This window comes from Mytilus trossulus, chromosome 2 (assembly GCF_036588685.1).
Source record: "Mytilus trossulus isolate FHL-02 chromosome 2, PNRI_Mtr1.1.1.hap1, whole genome shotgun sequence".
In the NCBI taxonomy this organism is placed as follows: Eukaryota; Metazoa; Mollusca; class Bivalvia; order Mytilida; family Mytilidae; genus Mytilus; species Mytilus trossulus.
The window spans coordinates 30,780,355-30,800,016 of NC_086374.1; the positions used below are offsets into that span (position 1 = coordinate 30,780,355).

The 19,662-nt window shown below is 30.5% G+C and overlaps 1 protein-coding gene and 1 long non-coding RNA gene across 2 annotated transcripts; both read left to right on the forward strand.

The window, feature by feature from the left end:
* Positions 1-5,300: 5,300 nt before the first annotated feature.
* On the forward strand, positions 5,301-15,293 carry LOC134705039 (uncharacterized). The gene is made up of 7 exons (XM_063563810.1): positions 5,301-5,427; positions 5,717-5,765; positions 8,662-8,824; positions 9,846-10,075; positions 12,015-12,162; positions 12,531-12,745; positions 14,603-15,293. The coding sequence occupies exons 1-7, from the start codon at positions 5,425-5,427 to the stop codon at positions 14,890-14,892; spliced, it is 1,098 nt and encodes a 365-aa protein (XP_063419880.1). The 5' UTR covers positions 5,301-5,424; the 3' UTR covers positions 14,893-15,293.
* Positions 15,294-16,493: 1,200 nt separating this feature from the next.
* On the forward strand, positions 16,494-19,662 carry LOC134705041 (uncharacterized). Its single transcript, XR_010105464.1, has 3 exons — positions 16,494-16,577; positions 17,340-17,440; positions 19,178-19,662. It is a non-coding gene; the product is annotated as an uncharacterized LOC134705041 (long non-coding RNA).

Genomic DNA, 19,662 nt, shown 5'->3' on the forward strand with positions numbered 1-19,662 from the left:
TATGAAACTGTAATACAAGTGAGAGGTTTGCTAGCTTTAAAACAAAGATTAATACACCATGTTCTATATAAGTAAACGCGTATTCAGAGTCAGGAAAATGACAATTGCTTACTATTAATTTGATGTGTTTGAGCTTTTAATTTTTCAGTTTGATAAAAGAATTTAAGCTTTGTAGTTTCACAAATTGTTGTAAATTCGACAAACATGTGTCCTACATACCACAAGGGTTGACTAATGTATAGAAATATGGTAATCCATTGACTCTCCTGTCCGGCATTAAACATTTACTAAATAGGAACGTATGCTGATCGGCCAAAATATCACTATCATGTATATATTTTTGAAATCTAAAATAAACTCATCATAGATACTAGGAATACAATTTCATATTAACGCCAGACGCGCGTTTCGTCTTCAAAAATAAGGACTATTTCGTATATCTAACTAAATACTTGTTTACTGATATCGGTCTATAATATATGACATTATCTTGTTCACCTTTACCCCAGATAAAGTCCAGTCAATCTAGCAGAAATTTGACCCTAACATTAAAGTATTTGCAACAGAATATTTTAAAGTTTTATAATCTTTAGCATTATACTCCAAATATGCACTGAAAAAAGCCCAATAAAATATTACTTGAGAAAAACTAGAAAAAAAAACGCGATTTAAAATTCCTATGGAGATTTGCAATGAGAAAGGGAGATAACTCTGCAAAAAAGGCTGAAATATCAATAAAAATTGATGCACAATTTTAACTTTACCGCTTCTATTCAACAGAATGTATTGATTCTTGATAACTTACAACGCTAAAGTTGTTTTCATATCTTCTATCAAGCTACAACCTAGATTTCGTAAGTCATTAGTTGAATATTTATTGATTTTTTTCAACATGTGAAGGTAAAGAATCTCCAATTTAATAAAATATAATTAAGCATATACTCTTCTCTTTGTTGTTTAAAAAACAATGTAGATGCTGAACAAACAAAATATACAGATATAAGTTATACCATACCAAATTGTCACATTATTTTTTCAAAATATTCTCAAAGCCACAAATTTGCAAATTCTTAAACAAAAAATGCACATTCTTTTTTTAAATATATATACACATCACATTTGGGTGTTGTACATTTCATGAGCAGAAAACTATATAATATAGTCAAATACGAACTTATAACCCTATCAATACATCATACTTTACATACATTTTTAAGAAAATCAACCAAACTCTGACAAAAAAAGACTCATTTTTGCGGAGTTATGTTAATTTCAATAGGAAAATTAAGAATGCTGATTTCGCGTTATTCTCAACTTATATTTTAAGGGACTTTTTTCTGTGTACATTAAGGGTTTAATGCTGTAGATTAGAACTGAAACATTTTCTGATGCAATTAGTTTAAGGTTAAAACTTTGTTTGAATGTACTAATAAAAGATATGTCAGCTTATTTCCAATCACTGGGTACTATTTATGACTGTAAATAACGAATAAAACCCTCCAAAAACCTTATAAATTCTATTTTCTATCTCCATGAGGAGCACTCAAAGCCGATTATGTTAAAGGCAAATATGTATAAGAATCAAAACACATGAGAGAGCTTTACGACCAACAAGGACATTTTTTATTTTTACTTTTAAAGAAGTTTAAGCGAACGTGCAATGTTGTCTTATTGACACTCATACCACATCTACTTAGTTTGTTATTTCTAAAGAAAAAAAATTTGAACATTAGATTACATCCTCTATACTGAACCCACAACTTCTTTTAGTCACTCGAATAATAAAAAAATCAACACTCGCTTAAAATAAAATACCTAACTTGAATATTTTGTTTTCTGAAAAACAGATTAAACATGCTATGCATGTCCAGAGATACCAGTTGTCAAGAATATAACATTGACCTATGAAATAACTGTCAAAAAAATTGGTATTACCTGGTTAGATAAATCATATCATCATAATTACTAATTGATTGTAGGAAATATCGAATGCTACGATCATATTTTATACGTGCATGCTGTCAAAAACTATCATGATTCCTATTTATTGTTAAATATAATAAGGGACGACATCAAAAAATCAATGAAGGATACAAAACTTAATTCAAATAGATTTTTTTTTTGGGGGGGGGGGGGTCAAATTGCTGCAAGTTTTGTATAAATTGACATCGAATTTACATATATCATTATTGGTCAATCATTTTTTCTCAAATTGAGTTAAGAGGGGGGTAGGGTGAGTGAAACAACTATATAAATTAAGTTTTTTTTTTATCCTTCATTGAACTTCTGATGTTGTCCCTTAGTAATCTTCATTCAGTGTTGATTTTCATATAACAAACGTCTTATGCTGATTAGCATTCCACACAAAAAGCTAGAATAATTTATTTCATAAAAAGACCGATAAAACTGACAGCATTATATAGCATATTTTGCATATATGATAAAATAAAAACCCTACTTTGATGAATTATTTATGACATTTAAAATAGTCGTAGGTTAAAAACATACTGAAGGTCGTTGATTCATGTAATACTATTTCATATTTTTTTTAATTTTATATTGAATTATTTCATATTTTTCGTGCCAAGGTCTCTTATTGTCTATCATACGGTTTGATATTTTCTCATGGCCGAAGGCCGTATGGTTGCCTATAATTGCTTACATCGACACCATACCACATCGTCTTATTCTTATATTGCTTACAGTTCATTTTTTATGTTGAAAAAAGCGGTGTTCACACCTTTATCAGATTTCTGTATTATTGATATTAGTACCAATTGAATAAGATATTTTTATATACATGTAAATTACAAGTAAGGTGAAATATTTTATGGTTCAGACAATGTTACCTCAATAAATTTCTTGCATCGACCCAGGTCAAAACACGGTTCAAAACGGTACTGAATAACAGTACAACGAAACAGCCTATGATGTTAATCTTGATAAGGATTCCATGATTTTGTATCGATTGTATTATAGGTAAAGACTGGTAAACATTAGAACTAAAACACAAAAGTTTTGATTTGCAGGTAAAATTTTGATCAACAATGACAGGATGAAATATTTTGTTGTCGATTATACTGTATGGATTTGAATTAAAAAAAAAGACGGCGCAAAAATAAAATGGCCGTGCAATATCCTCATGGATATTCAAGGTCGTCGTGTGAGCAAAGGAATTTAGTCTTAGTTTAGTATATATGCATGTATTGGTTCAATAATTTTCCCAGAAACTCTTATCATGTGACTTTCAACTATCATTATTGCGAAGCCGATAACCTAAAGGCTATGAGCGTCATTTGGTAGGTTTTTTTTTTTATCAATTTGAATGCTGATAAAAGAAATGCGTCACCTATCCAAAATTACAATTGAATTGCAAACAGTTGCATATATCAATAAATGGGTAGTATATATAAACATTCATCTTTTAATTCTATTGTAAATAAGTCAGCATTTTCAAAATAAATGATTTTCAACCTAGTTTTCGAAAGAACCAAAGGAAACAGTTAACACCGGTCATTTTTGTTTTCAAACGATGAAATTTGTTTTTCAAACCTGATTTTTTTTTCTTCAAACGATGAAAATACAATTATCTTTACTTTGACAAACCAAAAATCCAAAAATCGCCACTTTTAGCTAGTTTTTCAACATGCAACTTCATTAATGATCCAGAATTGTCAAATTGATTCTGAAAAATCAAATACGTTATAAGCTTGGTATTGAAGGCCGTAATCTGACCTTAAATTGTCATTTCTTTTACATTCTCTTGCGAATTGAGAGTTATCTCCTTGGCACTCATACCATATCTTGGTACTTATCTAGCCATGTAATAAATCAAAAATGATTTTAAAAGGCTTTACGCACCCTAATTTACCAAAATGTCGAAAGTAAGTTTATCGAAGCTTATGACTTACTCTCTGATCGTAGGAATATACTCATCATTGATACCAAAAGATTGAAATTTTGTACGCCAGATGGGCACTTGGTCTACAAAAGCAACATATGTCTTCCCCAGGGCATATATATTAGACATTTTTGAAAAAAAGTTTAGTTTTCAATGCTCTTTAACTTTGTAATTGATTTTGTTTTCCAACTGTTTTGATTTTTGAATACTGAAGTATTTATGCAGATGAATTAGACGTCTGACGTATTAAAGCGCAAGTCAATCATGGTTAATACAGTTTCTCAGCAATCTGAAAACAGAAAGTATCACTACAATATTCTGGTGATACTAGTATGAACTTTTCCAAAGTTTTACAGAGGTAACATTTAAAACCCGATTTTGAATAAGATACGTACTGCTATAGTAAAATAGATTTTACATATATCCAAAGTGGTCTGAAATCATTTTTTTCTCAGTTCAAGTTAAGAGGTGGAATGGGGGGGGGGGGGGGGGGGGGGGGGTGACAAAAACTATGTGAATTTTCTACATTGAACTTTTGATGTGGTCCCTGAATCAAAAATTATTTAATCACATTTCAAGATGACGTTGTCAGTTTATTTTCGATTTATGAGTTCGACTGTTCATCTGGTATATATCGCCCCTCCTTTAAAACATTTTTTCTATTTGACGTGGTCAAATGTGGTTTTTGACAATGTTTTCATAACCAATACATCGCAATAAAATACAAAACAAATCATACTTGGTCTGTTCTAGTTTTACGTAAGCGTCTGCAATATGACAGTCGTCTTCTTTATAATTTATAAACTCAGTAAAGACATACATTTTTTTCGGGTAGATATCGCTAATGAAAATTTGCATATGACGTTGGAACCCGATAACAATGAAATGCAATTCGCTGTTTTATTATCGTGTAGTGATATATCTTACAAAATGAGGAACCAATGCAGATTAATTCTGTGTATATTCATGGTAGATAGTAGAACGAAACTTTTTACATCCTTTATAAGAATGCATCGACGGTTTCTTTCTTTTCATTATACAACTATTCTGTAAAACGACATGGAACATAAAAGTATAGTCGTGACTGCTTCTGTAAGTATGTATATAGAAAATAAATAACAGAGAGGCGAAAGATATCTAGAGAACATTGACTTTCACGATTAATGGATAAACTGACGACTCAATGAAAACAATAGAAAAGGATAAAAGACACAAATAATAATGTCTTAATGACAATAAATCGTTTACTTGATTTATTATTTTATATTCTGTAATTTTTTGTTTATTATAGAATAAGCTTATAAAATAAAGATTTATTTAAATAGAGGATTAAAATTGAAATCTAGGTATTTGTTAGCCTGTATACATATACATTAATGCGTGCATGTACTTGTATAGCCTTTAGAAAGACCAGAATGCATGATTATATTTTAGTCAAACGATATCATATCATGATTTGATTTATAAATATCTCTTGTTATTATTATATCAAAGTCGAAATAACACATATTTTTTTCTCTGAAATGGTAACGTGGTTTTACCTCATCCCGTAATGTGACGACCGCATCAAATAATGATAAACACATCCTGAAGTATAAAATTGTCAAAGTTTGAAACATCATTCCGTAATGTCAAAGACGTGTAAAGATTTTGCCATTTGATTAGGGGCCTTCCATTTTGAAATTTCCTCGGAGTTGAGTACTTTTGTGACTTAACATTTTACAAAGATATCTGCATTCTTCATCTTTTCCTTTGTTTGTAATAATATACTTAAAAAAAACATGACATTAAAATATATTTCATTTTGTTTTTCAGGTGCCAGTTATTTATGATATGCTGTTGGTTATCATCTATCTCTTTATCGGTAAGACACCATTTTAAATCATTCCTTTTTGGTTCAAAATATTTTATTATAATAATGTTTTATATTTGACATCTAACTGATAACAGAAATTTACCTTAAGCTAGATCTGAAATGTCAAGTGAAATAACTCCATATTATCAGATCCAGTATGATAACGTTGAATTGAAATCGATCGTTTGCACTTTCGTCGTCCTTCGTTTTGTATATAAATACCACATGTTAAGATAGTCGGTAGACTAAAATCGTTGCATAATGTGATAGTAACCTTATATGATATAAATAGGGTCAGTTAATTCCATAAAGGGAATTTACTGATCCCATATTCATTTTATAGGTCACTAGATCATCTTACCTCTTATAGATTAATGGGGATATAATTGGTTGACGGACAACACGTGTTGATTATATATTTATTCGGTATAGGGTGCTCTAAAAAAACATTTTAACTTACAATATAGAGTTAGCAAACATATGGGGTTAGTAAGGAGTTACTTCCTTTTCCAAACATAAAAGAAAGCTGAAAGTTATTAACAGACGAAGAAACTAATAATAAACGATTGAAATACATATATAAACAAATTTAAAGCTAACACGTCAACGTTGTTCTGGTTGACATTTGTCTTTTGTAAAGACAAATGGAAGTAGATTCGTTAACATGTTAAAACTAAGTACTGTGGATTCATTAATATTCGTTGGGTACTAATTTTCGTGGATTTCGTGGTTACAGGCGAACCATGAATTTAAATGTTCAAAGAAATGTATGTTAACTTTGCCAAAATCACCGGAGCACCTGAGTTCACCCCTAGGTTTTGGTGGGTTCGTGTTGCTTATTCTTCAGTTTTCTATGTTGTGTCATGTGTACTATTGTTTGTCTATTTGTCTTTTTCATTTTTAGCCATGGCGTTTTCAGTTTATTTTCCATTTATGAGTTTGACTGTCCCTCTGGTATATTTCGTCCCTCTCTAATATCCTTGAATTTGCAAGATTTTTTCTCAATCGATGAAAATTAGTACCCACGAAAAGAAATCAATCCATGGTATTGAAGACTTTGATAGGCCAATAGTATAAAATGATACATGTGAAGACAGTCGGCAAGATAAATTCGTTACACGGTGTGCTAGTGGCCTGATACGATATGTATGGGTCAGTTAGTGTTATTGGGGATTCGAGCTTTGCTTTCACCTCATATGGAATTAACTGTGTAACTAAAAATATATATGAGAATATGGGTCTTTGTGGTTAAGATATAACTTATTGGCAAGAAAATACGGATATTTTTTAATCGAAACTTTTTGTTATAAAATTGTAGAAGTCATTTTACATTAAGGAATCGTTCTCCCTTAGGTATTTGTCCGATTACTTTTCCGGGTTAAATTACCCTTTTAGTCCTTATAATATTTAACAAAATACATTTTAATGTTCGAACATGTTTGTCCCAAAGGCAAATGAATTATCATAATCTCATCTGTTGCAGTAAATATTTTTTCATAAAGTGCGGTAATTTTATTACAAATAGACTGTCAGGCACTTATGGGACTTTAATTCTTTTAATATAAAGTACAAATAAATAAAACATTGGACGTAAAGTGGACAACACATATTCTAAAGAGTCTTCCAATTTAATGGTTCAGTTCTTATATGTAGTGTTTGATAATCATTTGTTTTATTTTTACCTTGTTCTTCGGTATTTTCGCAATGACGTTGCAGTGTAAGTTTTTGACTTATGAGTTTCGAATCGGCCATTTTCCGTTCTTGTTAAATCAATAGTTTTCGTTTTATGCCTTGCATGAATCGTCAATAGATGTACGAGATAGCATCAGTAAACTACTGTCACCTGTCACCTATTTTTCCCCCGAACAGTTGGTATTACAATATAAACTTTATTCCCACGTCAACTGAAAGACTAAAACTAAAACAAAACCTTCTTAAAAAATGAAAGTGATAAGTTAAGCTGTATAATTCAAGCTCCAAATCGATTTTGTTTACAAGTGCTTACACCTCATATATATAATATATATATATATCAACGGGAATTTGAAATTGAGTATACTACAGAAACTTGAAGATACCAAACATCAACTTGAAATAGTCGACTTTATAGTAGATATGATGACAAACGCGGATATCCTAGTTTGTTCATTGTCATGCATCTTCCCATTTGGAAGTAGTAGCATATTAAAAAGTGCCTGTCCAAGTCAAACGAAATTCATTGACAACGATGTATTTCAGACTAAAAGAACTCCTCAATCATAATATCTAGAAAGAAAGACTAAACTTGATAAATTTTGCGTCATCATCAAGATTTGATAGACCAATATATCTGATTCCTACTCTCGAGAGGTATATATCTATAGTCAAAGATCTTGAGATACTTGAATGTTTGCATAAGCCTTTAATTTACAGATTGTGCACTTTTCTTTTTCGCTACGTTTTTATTTGAGAAACGATTAGCATAGCGGATGATAGATATAGGAAGATGATGTAAAAGTGCCAATGATACAACGCTTCAAAATCCAAGTGATGCATGTATTACTGTCGATGCCTCACCAGCAGACATATCCGGTCTCTTCTCAGTATAAAAGGTCGAGAGTTTCAACCATTTCTTTTATCTGGATTTGTATACTCCAAATCAAGAATTTAAGGCACCATTAGTAAACTTCTATTGTCTCCTCTTTACATGTACTTTAATTTTGATCGATTATCAAGATGCAGTTAATGAAACGATGATGGTATATCTTGACAGATCACTTGCGTTAATCCATTAGTGTGGGTAACAAGAGCTGAAAAGGTACTTGCCCGATCAATTTTTGTTAGATAACTTGTTCCTGTCGTCTGTTGTTATACGCCGAATTATTTACGATTATTGATTGTAATTTTCTTTATACATTCGTTTAAGGTGTAAACGGAAAGGTTAAATGTTGGCCAGCAGCTATATCAACCGGTGAAAAGACAAGTCAGTTTTGCGATGATTTAGATGGTACTCTATTGTACATGACAACTGGTTTACAGGAATCCCTTATGTATACGTTTAGAGCAAGTCTACTTACAGCGAACAGGGAGTAATTATTATGTTGTACTGTTTCTGTTGCAAAGTCATCATATCTGCAAAAAATCAACTCAAGTTTTGGAAAGTAAATGCTATCTAAAGTCATCGAATATGACCCTTTTAAAGGTATTAGTATGGGTTATTGGCTTCCAATTCCCAATTGTGAATTACAGATAAACTTTGCTTGAGGTATTAGAAACATAATTTACGAATGAACAACAAATTGGAATGTTATTTTTTTCTGATAACAAATACATTTATTTTGATTATTTATTTTTTCTAATTAAAGGCCAGATCATGTATGCACCATATAAGTCTAAATTGATGTCCTTATGAAAACATTTTTTTTTATGCATCTGCATTGCAATAGATAAACGAAGTGTGCGTATATCTGGATCTACGTACGAAGTTGGTGTTAATTTTTTAAGTATGAATACACTTCAAATTAAACGTTGATGGCTTACGGCGGTTTAATAATTTTTATATTTATAAAACCTTTGAAAGTTAGCACAAAAACACAAATATTTTCCGTTGTATAACTTTTAAAATAAACATATTGATTTTCATTTTGCTCGTTTGCGGGAGAAATAATATTGGTATCTAGTTGTGAAATTCGTATTCCAGGACGGTTATTATCTTAAAAAGGACTTTAAGACAATCGTCAAAATATAACATCAAATGGATAAATGTCTAGCTATATCCTTTCTTAGTTCAGTGGTTTAGTAGGGCAATAACAATATGAATTAAGGTTGACACTATTTGAACACATACAGCTGATATTTGATTTTGAAAACATTACATAAAAGAAAGCAGATTACGAACTGTAAATAAGGTGCTTGATGATATGCAGTAAACATTTTTGATTTAAGTCAAATTAAGTTAATTTATCAATGTTGTTATTTTTTGTACTGAATTTCCTATATAATTATGGTATTTGAAATAATCATTAATGTTATTATCTAAAATTATGAAGTTTTTTTAGGCTTTAGCATAGCAAATAGCAAGTTTTACACTTTAAAATGTTCTATTTTTAGTGAAGTATTAACATGGACTAAGCACCGTGTCAATAAAGATCTTTATGACGAAGGAAGAACATACTACAGCGAATTTCCAAATAGTAATAATGTTCCATCTGTTGACGAATCTACCCTCTGTATTTATGCTATATTTTATCTAACCAATGAAACAATTGGATGGGTTCCGCTTAATTGTAATGACAACTTGAAAACCATGGCTTGTTGTCATTTTGGTATAATATGTCCGGGTAATTATTTGTTTAGTTTATCATATGTTTTCTTATATTGTTTTTTTTCTTCTATTATTGTTTTGCTGTTGTTATGTTTATGCAGTGTATTTAAAATGCGAATCCAGTTAGTTTAGTTTTAACTGTCGTATGCGAGTATGTCAATTGTAGAATAAAGGATAATGGGGAAAACTTGTATGTTTTTTTGTGTATATTTTAACACAATTTCATATAACTTTAAAATGTATAACAACAGTATTAAAGTTTTAAAAAGTGTAATTAAAGCAGGTGAATCAATAATATTGATGATTGAATGTTGTTCTTTGTAACTTCAAATTTGATGCATTATCACTGTAAATAGTTATCAAAGGTACCAGGATTATAATGTAATACACCAGACGCGCGTTTCGCCTTCACAAGACTCACAAGAGACGCTCAGAAAAACATAGTTATAAAGAAAAACTAGCGCAAAGTTGAAGAGCATTGAGGACCCCCAAAAAGGGGGATATATTCCTTGGATAAGAAAATAATTCGTTTTTAGAAAGATTCAAAGCGTAAGGAAATGATTAAAATAACAATATATTTGATATTCATGTCAACACCGAGGTGTTGACTACTACGAAACGTCCACCAGCAGTGGCATCGATCTAGTGGTAATTTATTTACGATGTTTTTCGGTAGAATAGTGTATTCCTATATTGTCAGAAATAATTAAAAAAAAGTGTGACGAAAATTGATCATAAAACAAGATTGTCTGCCTTATTTAGAAAATGTATGTACCACGTCAGGAATGTGACAGTTGTTATCTATTCGTCTGATGTGTTTGAGTTTCTGATTTTGCATTTTGATAAATAACGGACTTTCCGTTTTGGACTTTCCTCTTAGTTCGGTATTTTTGTTATTTTACTTTTTCCTACTATTGTACAAACTAGATAATTTCTGTGTTTCTCAAGTGCTATATTTTCAACATTCAACGCTACTTCCCGTAAAGTTCGAATAATTTAATTTTGGATATAACGCGTCTTCTGATTGGCTGACGTTATTTTGTTATCGGCCCATATAGATAATTCATAAATGTTTTTTCATGGTTTTCTACGGTTTAAAATGAAATTTAGAATTAAATTATAAGAAATGGCTGTAATATTTTTTTCGGCCTATTCGAAATAACATAAAAAATGTGGTGCACACAGTTAAATAACCAGCTACGCGCGTTATTCAGTGTGCACCAAATTTCTTATGTTATTTATTCATAGACAGAAAAAATATTACAGTCATTCCTCAAATGAAAGAGTGGTGAAAAAATAAAAATAAAAATAATTTTTTTTTAAACAAAGTCCAGAATGCTAAAAAGAAGTCTGATAAAGACAAAGGCAAATGAACTTCCACGAAATTGATTACTTGAACAGGTAAAATCCCCAATATTCAGAAGCAGAATTGAAAACAATATTATATTTCAAAACTCGAACACAATGTAATAATTTTGATGAACGTACAAGATGATATACACGCCGATAACAGAAATTCAATAGTGGCAATTACGTTTTTAAAAATCAAACTTCATATTCAAAATCACATTCAAAGGTAAGAACATAAAGCATTTATTAAATATTTTGTTTCAGAGATAAAAAAAATCTCCTCAACTGACATTATTAAGATGTTCAATTTCTTGATTGACATGTATATGTTACTTTTATAGTACATGTTGTTCCAATGAGACAGACTAATTACATGAGCTCCTTATGGAGAATGAAAAGAAGCTATACGAATTTGTTGGTCTGTGTATGTTTCTCTTCTTTTAATTTTTAAAAATTCACCATTTGAACTGAAAAATATGGTAAACATTTTTCTGTATGATCAATAAACATTATTGTCTTCTTAGAATAGAAATATATAATAGTTTTTTTATCAATCTAAATAAAATGCTTCTGACATTGAACTTTTTAAAATTTTATAATCTCAGACTGTGTGAATGCTACCTTGTATGAAGAAGCGGTTACATGGTACACAGCAGAAAACTATTGTGCAAAAGAAGGAGGGAGTTTAGTAAACCTTACTCATTCGAATGGCATCTATAAAAGCTTTGAGAAAACAGAATGGATTTCATCAGGGTACTGACACATTTCTTTGTTTTACTATTTTTACAATAAGAAAGTAAAAAAAGTATGATTTTTTTTTTACCTTTAATGTATAAACCCGTGAACAGAATGACACGATGCTCAAATGTTATCGTCAAATTAAGAACTGTAAAAATAAATATTTCATATCAAAATCGATGACTCAATTTCAAGATTGCTAGTAAATATAATTTGAACGTTAAAATATAATCATATTTTAAAAGGAAGTAAAAATAATCTAGTTATTTGCTTACTTTTACTGAAAAGTACTACTTGCAAGACTGGTAATTTCTTCAAAAAATTTCGACTTTTGTAAAGTTATTCCAGTATAAAAAAGATAATCATGGTGTTTACTGTTCTAGGCTAACTAAGTTTTGGACTGGTCATTATGCATCAGGGAATATTGTCGAAAATTTTGAGATTTCAAAGATGGATTATTTTGATGAAGTAGTAAATAATCAAACGGGTTGTGTTTACCTTATTGTAAAACGACAAAATAAAGGCTTTCCTAAATACCAATTGGTAACAGATTCGTGCAATGAAGCAACGTATGGATTTATATGCATGAAACCCACACGTAAGTCAACTGTTTTACTTATAACTAAAGCTATATCATTTAAACTTCTTTGTTATAAATGATTGAAAATAAAAACATATCTAAGAAATCGGAAAAGAATAAAAAAAAATGATACAGAGACTGACTTGGTTGACTGCACATTTCTTTACATCGAGTTAAGTTATAGATTTAAAAAAACAATAAATTGATATTTTCCACATGTTTCTAGAACGAGATTTCAACGAGACTAAAACGTCAGAAGTAAAACATTTTTAAGGTATCAGATAAAACCGAGAGAATTGCGCGAACTTCAAAAGAGGAGGGCCCGTATGTGTCTAGAGGGAAATCGTTTTTTTTTTCTCTTTTTTTATTCAGTGTTATATTTTTAATTTTGCATTTGTTACATAAAGTACCGGTAAAATATCCCGGTCTCTATAACGTAAGTATAACATATATCAGGGGTAAGGTTAGTATTTGTTAGTGCACACAATATATCTAATAGTTTAGCTAATGACATATATGCAGCTAAATAAAATAAAAATAATATATTATAATTTTTAGTTCAAGAAGATAATTTAATTTTAGCTGCAACCAGATTATGGAAGTATTCATATTTGTCTTCTTTATTTATTAATATTTCATGTGTGTTGATGAAATTCTCTAATTTCAAACACATTAGTTTGTTTTGTTTTTTGCTCGGATATATAATATCCTTTGTATACAGTAAAAACAGATTGTAAATAAATCATTTATACTGTAATTACTTGTATCGTTTATTTTGTATCTATGGTTTACGTGATATCATATGAATTCATATTTTAAGTTTATCAAATAAAAGTTTTATTTGATCCAAAAAAGATATTAGAAATTTGCATGTCAAAAAGAGATGTCCATAATCTTCGATGACATAACAAATATTGCATAGTGGAGTTTAAGTTATTTTCCAACAAAAAAGTAATTATTTGGCTGTTAGTATGTAATGCAGGTATTTTCATCTCAATATTTGGATTTGTTGTCTTGTATATAGTAAAAGATATAGTAAAGCATTTGTTGTCTTTTGCTTAATTTGTTTTCTAAAATTCGGTCCAATTTTTTAATTACTATTTGTGTTTCATAATAAAATTGAGAATAGAAATGAGGAAAAGGTAAAAGAGACAACAACCCGACCTTAGAGCGGACAACAACCAAATCCAGCAATGGGTCTTCAATGCAGCGAGAAACTCCTGCACGCGAAGTCGTCCTTCAGCTGTCCTCTTAACATAGTTGAATACTAGTTCAGTGATAATGGACGTCATACTATACTCCGAATTATACACAAAAAATAACATAAATGATACATGACTAACAAAGACCAGAAGCTCCTGACTTGGGACAGACGCAAAAATGCGACGGGGTTATTCAAGAGGGAAATGTTTTTAATTGATACCATTTTCCTTTTCTATCTGGACGAATGCCAATTCCTTTCAAGTGTCACAATCGAGAATACAACAAAATAGGTAAAACGACAGATGAGACAATTATACTGGTATAAGACCGCCAACACACTGAAAGGAGAACCTTCAAATATATCAATTGACACCCTTGTTAAAAAATATCTGTGTCAGAATGAACCATCTATCAAGGAAATCATGATAGGAAATGTAAGCACTGAAATCTCGTATCAATATATTTATATAAATTCTGTATTCAGGCGCTGCTGATTTGTTGCTGAATGGAGCTAAATTTTGATTCGTATTGAATAGTAATGGTACGAGTTGACAATCTTGATTGAACAATATAACTGAAATAGATAGACTAAGCTGTTTTCAAAGATTTCAAAATATGCAAAGAATTTTTTTTTTCGATTCAATTTTATCATTTGGTGTCTATTTTTTGCAGATGAGTATTATTTTGATAGAACAGAAAAAATGATTGTAGTAGGCAGCAATGTTCTCAAATACGATGGTCAGCCCTATACTATAACGGAGTGTCAGGATGAGTGCTTTGTAATGATAAAAAATGGATTTGCATGTACTGGCTTTGATTATAATAGAGCAAATTCGAGCTGCCGGTTTAATGAATTAATCTTCCCTAGCGAAATTCCGAAAAATGTCTGGCAATTTAGCTCCGATTGGGACACTGTTGATCGTACCGTAGTACATGGTATGCATAAACGTAAGGTTAAGTAAAATTGAAGAGTAAATATGATATGTAACTTTTTGGCTTCAGGCTGTTACTAGAAATAAAAAAAACGGTAACTCATTTAACTATTAGCATGGACAATTATCGAATGAACAATGTATAAATCGTAAGTACAGATTGATTGTATAATATGTAAAAACTGTGTCAAATTTGTTTAAAATACTGACATGCCTAGATGTTTTTGTACAATAGATTATGTCTGTCAGAATGGATCTTATTTGGTCATGTTTTTCTTAAATCCTACCCCATAAATGTCAACCTATCAATGTCATCATATTGTTAATTATAAAGCAAACAAAACTCATACATTGATGTCTTATATTTTTCTATCCAATATCAGGGTAAATAACTCGAAACAAGAACCGTTTTACAATTGTTAGAAAACATAATCGAGTACACAGTATACTGCTAGAAGTTTGAGCAAACGTATCGAAGTGAAATTTATAACACAAGGAAGCTATTAAACCAAGAGTTCCAAATGGTGAAGTTGAAATCAACCCTTCGTAAATTTTACGGACGCCATCACGAGTTGGTTGACCGTTACGGAATAACCGTTTCACAAATAATATCGGATAAGTTCCTTACGTCGTAACTACAATCCCCTTCCCTTTCATGAATTTGACCTACCGAATTAGACTATTTACCGGATTTGTAATCACATAAGCAACACGACGGGTGCCGCATGTGGAGCAGGATCTGCTTATCTTTTCCGGAGCACCTGATATCACCCCTAGTTTTTGGTGGGGTTCGTGTTGTTTATTCTTTAGTTTTCTATGTTGTGTCATGTGTACTTTTGTTTTTCTGTTTGTCTTTTTCAGTTTTAGCCATGGCGTTGTCAGTTTGTTTTAGATTTATGAGTTTGACTGTCCCTTTGGTATCTTTCGTTCCCCTTTTATACATAATTGTAGCTTAAAATGCTCCAAATACCTTAGATTTTAATAATAATAATAAAAAAAAAACAACATACGTTGGTCTTTCTTGTATTTATGATTTTTTTCAAAAGTTCAATGACGGTTTCCAGTTCGTCTTACGGTTGGTACAGGAGCAAATACGGAAACCACCAGTACACGAAAAGGGACAGTTTTTCAAACTGAAAGAATTTAACATTTAAATTTGTCCTTTATTTTGGTCATGATTGTAATATGTTATTTTTTGTCTGGATTATCTGATTTTCCCAAAGGCATCTAAAATATATTACTTACACTAAAGTAATTTTTATAGTACATATCCAAAGAGTAGCTTTGAACTAATTGTGCAATAATGTATCCGAAGCTGTTTATATATTGTATTATATTTGTTGTTTAGTTATTTTAGTTCGCCTATTTAATTTAATTTTAGCAATAGTTGGTAATTATATGCAAAAAGAAGAAGCTGTACATAGTATGTATGATATATAGCGTAATGTGTCGTATTTACTTCATTGTCGCAAGTCATTAAATATAAAAACTATTCTTTAAAACACTAAGATCACAGCCCTTCCATATAAACTTCAATAGGTCTAAGTGAAATAATATATAAATGTCAATAAGTTGTATGCATTTCATTTCATCAATGTTTATGATGTTTATGTTGTAAATATAGAGAAAACTTTTTTTTTTAGCAACAGATAATGAAGATAGAGCAACATTCCATGGAGATAATGCTGATGATCATATTGCTGCAACTGTAACTGGTAAGCAAAGTCTTATTAAAACTGTAACATGCTATATTAATTTAACTTCAAACAGACAATTCAGTCATAAATTATAGTTATCATTGAGATACTACACTATTACATTAAATAAAAAATAAAAAAGAAATATTCGATGGAAATTATCAGACCAATAAACGCCTTAATGGTCATGTAAGGTATTCCCGAATACGTTAATGGTATATAAGCATAGAGTTGTTAAATACTATACCGTAAAGATCGAGGAAAGGAGGAAAACAGTTACACTATTCTGGCAGTAGTCATTTAAAGCTTCGCCTGTTTGTACTTCATTATTTTGCAGCCGCTGTCCATCACCCAAGAGGACATTCAAAACTCATTGGTTGAGATAGAATTACAACATCATTGCAAAAAACAAGGGATGACGAGAATTAGAACCGAACAATTTCACAATACCTTTTTTAACATAAAGGCTAAGCAATAAGAATCCCGGCGGAAAAACATGGGTTCATCTGCTTGTATTATAGGTTAAAAATGACAATTCGTGTATAACATTCGAAACCTCAAGGAAAAGTGAATGTTACGCGTATTATTTTTATCTCATGTGCGACAGAGAGGTCTTTATCAGTGAAAAACACAGTTTATGTTCTACTCGGTGAGCAATTCCATTTGATCAAAAAGTGTTAACGTTTGTTGATGATTTTTTTTTATTAAGCATAAATTTTTTGACCCTAAAGCCAAGGATTATTAGTTAATACTTTGCGCATATGTTTATTTTTTTTCTAGGAAAAACATTTGCTGTTTTAGCATGCATAGTTGTAACTGTGGCCGGTGTAGCGGTTATAGGATCAATTATCATTAAAATCATGAAGATAACACAAAATGGTGTAAGTATAATTAAAATTTCAAATTGCTTTAACTGAATTCAAATTACAATTTTCATTTACAAATTTGTCAGGTAACTTAGTTTTAATACACTCCCTTTTATTTTCATTTTTTTTAGTGGATATATATACGGAAATAGCTTTTGTTGACATTGAATTGAATTGGCAAAGACCAATGGTTTGCGTTATATTCTATCAAAATTGTGCTAATTAATCAATAAAACGGCGGAGGAGCTAATAGTTATTTTAAACGCTGAGAGTGTCTTTTGATAAGCGTAATTAAAAAGAGCAAACTTAGTTGCTTTTTATAACTTCCGTTCTAATAGCACAGCTTATTATAACGGGAAGAGTAAAGGGGAATTAAAATAAAATAAAAATTGAGTTCTTTAAAAAAAAATCATGGACTACAATTGTTCATTTGAGGCAAATCTTAACGTACGCCGAAGTCAGTCGTCTGTCATACGGCGTTGTCGTCCGTTAACTTTTATAAAAAAAAAAAGCCCTATATCTTCTGAAACCACTAGGCCAAACACTTTGCTACATTGATTATCAGAATATCTAGTGTAAGAAATGTTATCGATGACCCGCCTGCATGATTACCAACTGAAATTAGCAGACATGGATCAATATAGAACATAGGCGTACTATGCAAGCTATGTCTTAAAAACAAGTTAAAGTTTTAAAAGGTGCAGAAATATTAAAAATGATTAGATGCTCATTTCATCAACATTCTTATTCGACTTCTCTTTGAAGGTATTGCCATTTAAAGACGATTTTGACTGTTTTTTGTTTTGTTTTTTTGTGTACTGTTTTAAAACTATTATATAAAGATATAAACTTAAAACAGCAAAAATTATCAGGAAGACAAGCTTAACAAATATATGTAAGTATATCGACTTAAATCATCAGTCGATTCCTTTATTGACTTATTGCTCTTCAATGACGATTTTTAACCATTTCAGTGTTGTTGCCTATAACCACGAATGCTACAATATTCAGACAAAAACTGAAATCAACAAAAATGATGAGCAAGGCATGGTTTATAGATTAAAGCTTATGACTGAAATTATTAGCCGATTCGCATTTCATGTTTCGCTCTTGCATTTAAATGACGATATTTACCATTTTTAGTGTTGTTACCTAATATTTTGGAATCTATGATATCTAAACTTATTTTATATAAAAAAAAATATCACCAAAATAAGAGCAATTCAAATAAATCAGCATACTTGAAGTCGTCAGTGGATTCTTGTTAGAGATTTACCGATTTGATACCTTGAAAACAAGAAAACGAATTTAGAGCCGACCATATTTGCTATTTATAGTGTCTATCTATCATATAATAATGTCCAAGATAAAGGAGGGATTACCTTTAAGAAGATTGTTTGACCTATTTTGGGGGTTTTTATTTAAGGAAAAAAACACCAAATAAAACAGAACGACTCTGTAAGCAGTAAAAGTGTACAATGATGTAAGATCAACATGAAAGGTGTTTGTCATTAGTTTATTCTAATTAACAATGTTGGAGAGTGTCCATTGTTGAAGAAACACATATTATTTGTTAAACAACACAGACTCTTTATAGCTTCTAGCTCAATAACAATACATTTCGCAATATGTAATTTCCTAAGAAAAGTAACATTGTCCTTTTAAAAAGATAGATCCAACTGTCAACTATATCACTTTATAAGTCATATTTAATTCAATAGAAAAGTTATGTCTTTCATTTCTTTTTTTCAGGACACTTCTTGTGCGATAAATAACTCACATTATGGGGAAGATGTTTGCTTTTCAAAATTCAAACCTGTAGTTTGCGGAATTATAAATAAAAACAATTTTATCAATAGGCCTCCGGAAAACTTTCAGCTAAGAAGAATTGCTGTCTCTGAAAGACATTGTAGCTATGTACCCCATATGTATCACCTAGAATACATTGAAAATCAATCATATACCAGCTTTGATTTTTGAAGAGGACTTCTTTGTATTTACTGGTACATGTTGTCTAGTATGCAATGGTCTTTGATGAACACTTTTAGTTATAGTGTTTGTACATATAAGAACATGGTTATTGTTATCTGTAAACGTTTATATTCATAAGATGTAGGCTCAGTGATTTTGTTCACCACAGAAACACCGAACTGAGATAAAAAAAATAATTATATTTTGTATTGCAGATTAGATTTTTTATAGTACTATCTTCTTCTATCAAATTTCATGCATATAGG

Excerpts from the sequence above, each read along its gene's own strand:
- LOC134705039 (XM_063563810.1), top strand. Across the intron at positions 5,766-8,661 it reads TATCATCTATCTCTTTATCG|GTGTAAACGGAAAGGTTAAA; the intron begins GTAAGACACCAT and ends CATTCGTTTAAG. Across the intron at positions 12,746-14,602 it reads TATATGCATGAAACCCACAC|ATGAGTATTATTTTGATAGA; the intron begins GTAAGTCAACTG and ends TATTTTTTGCAG.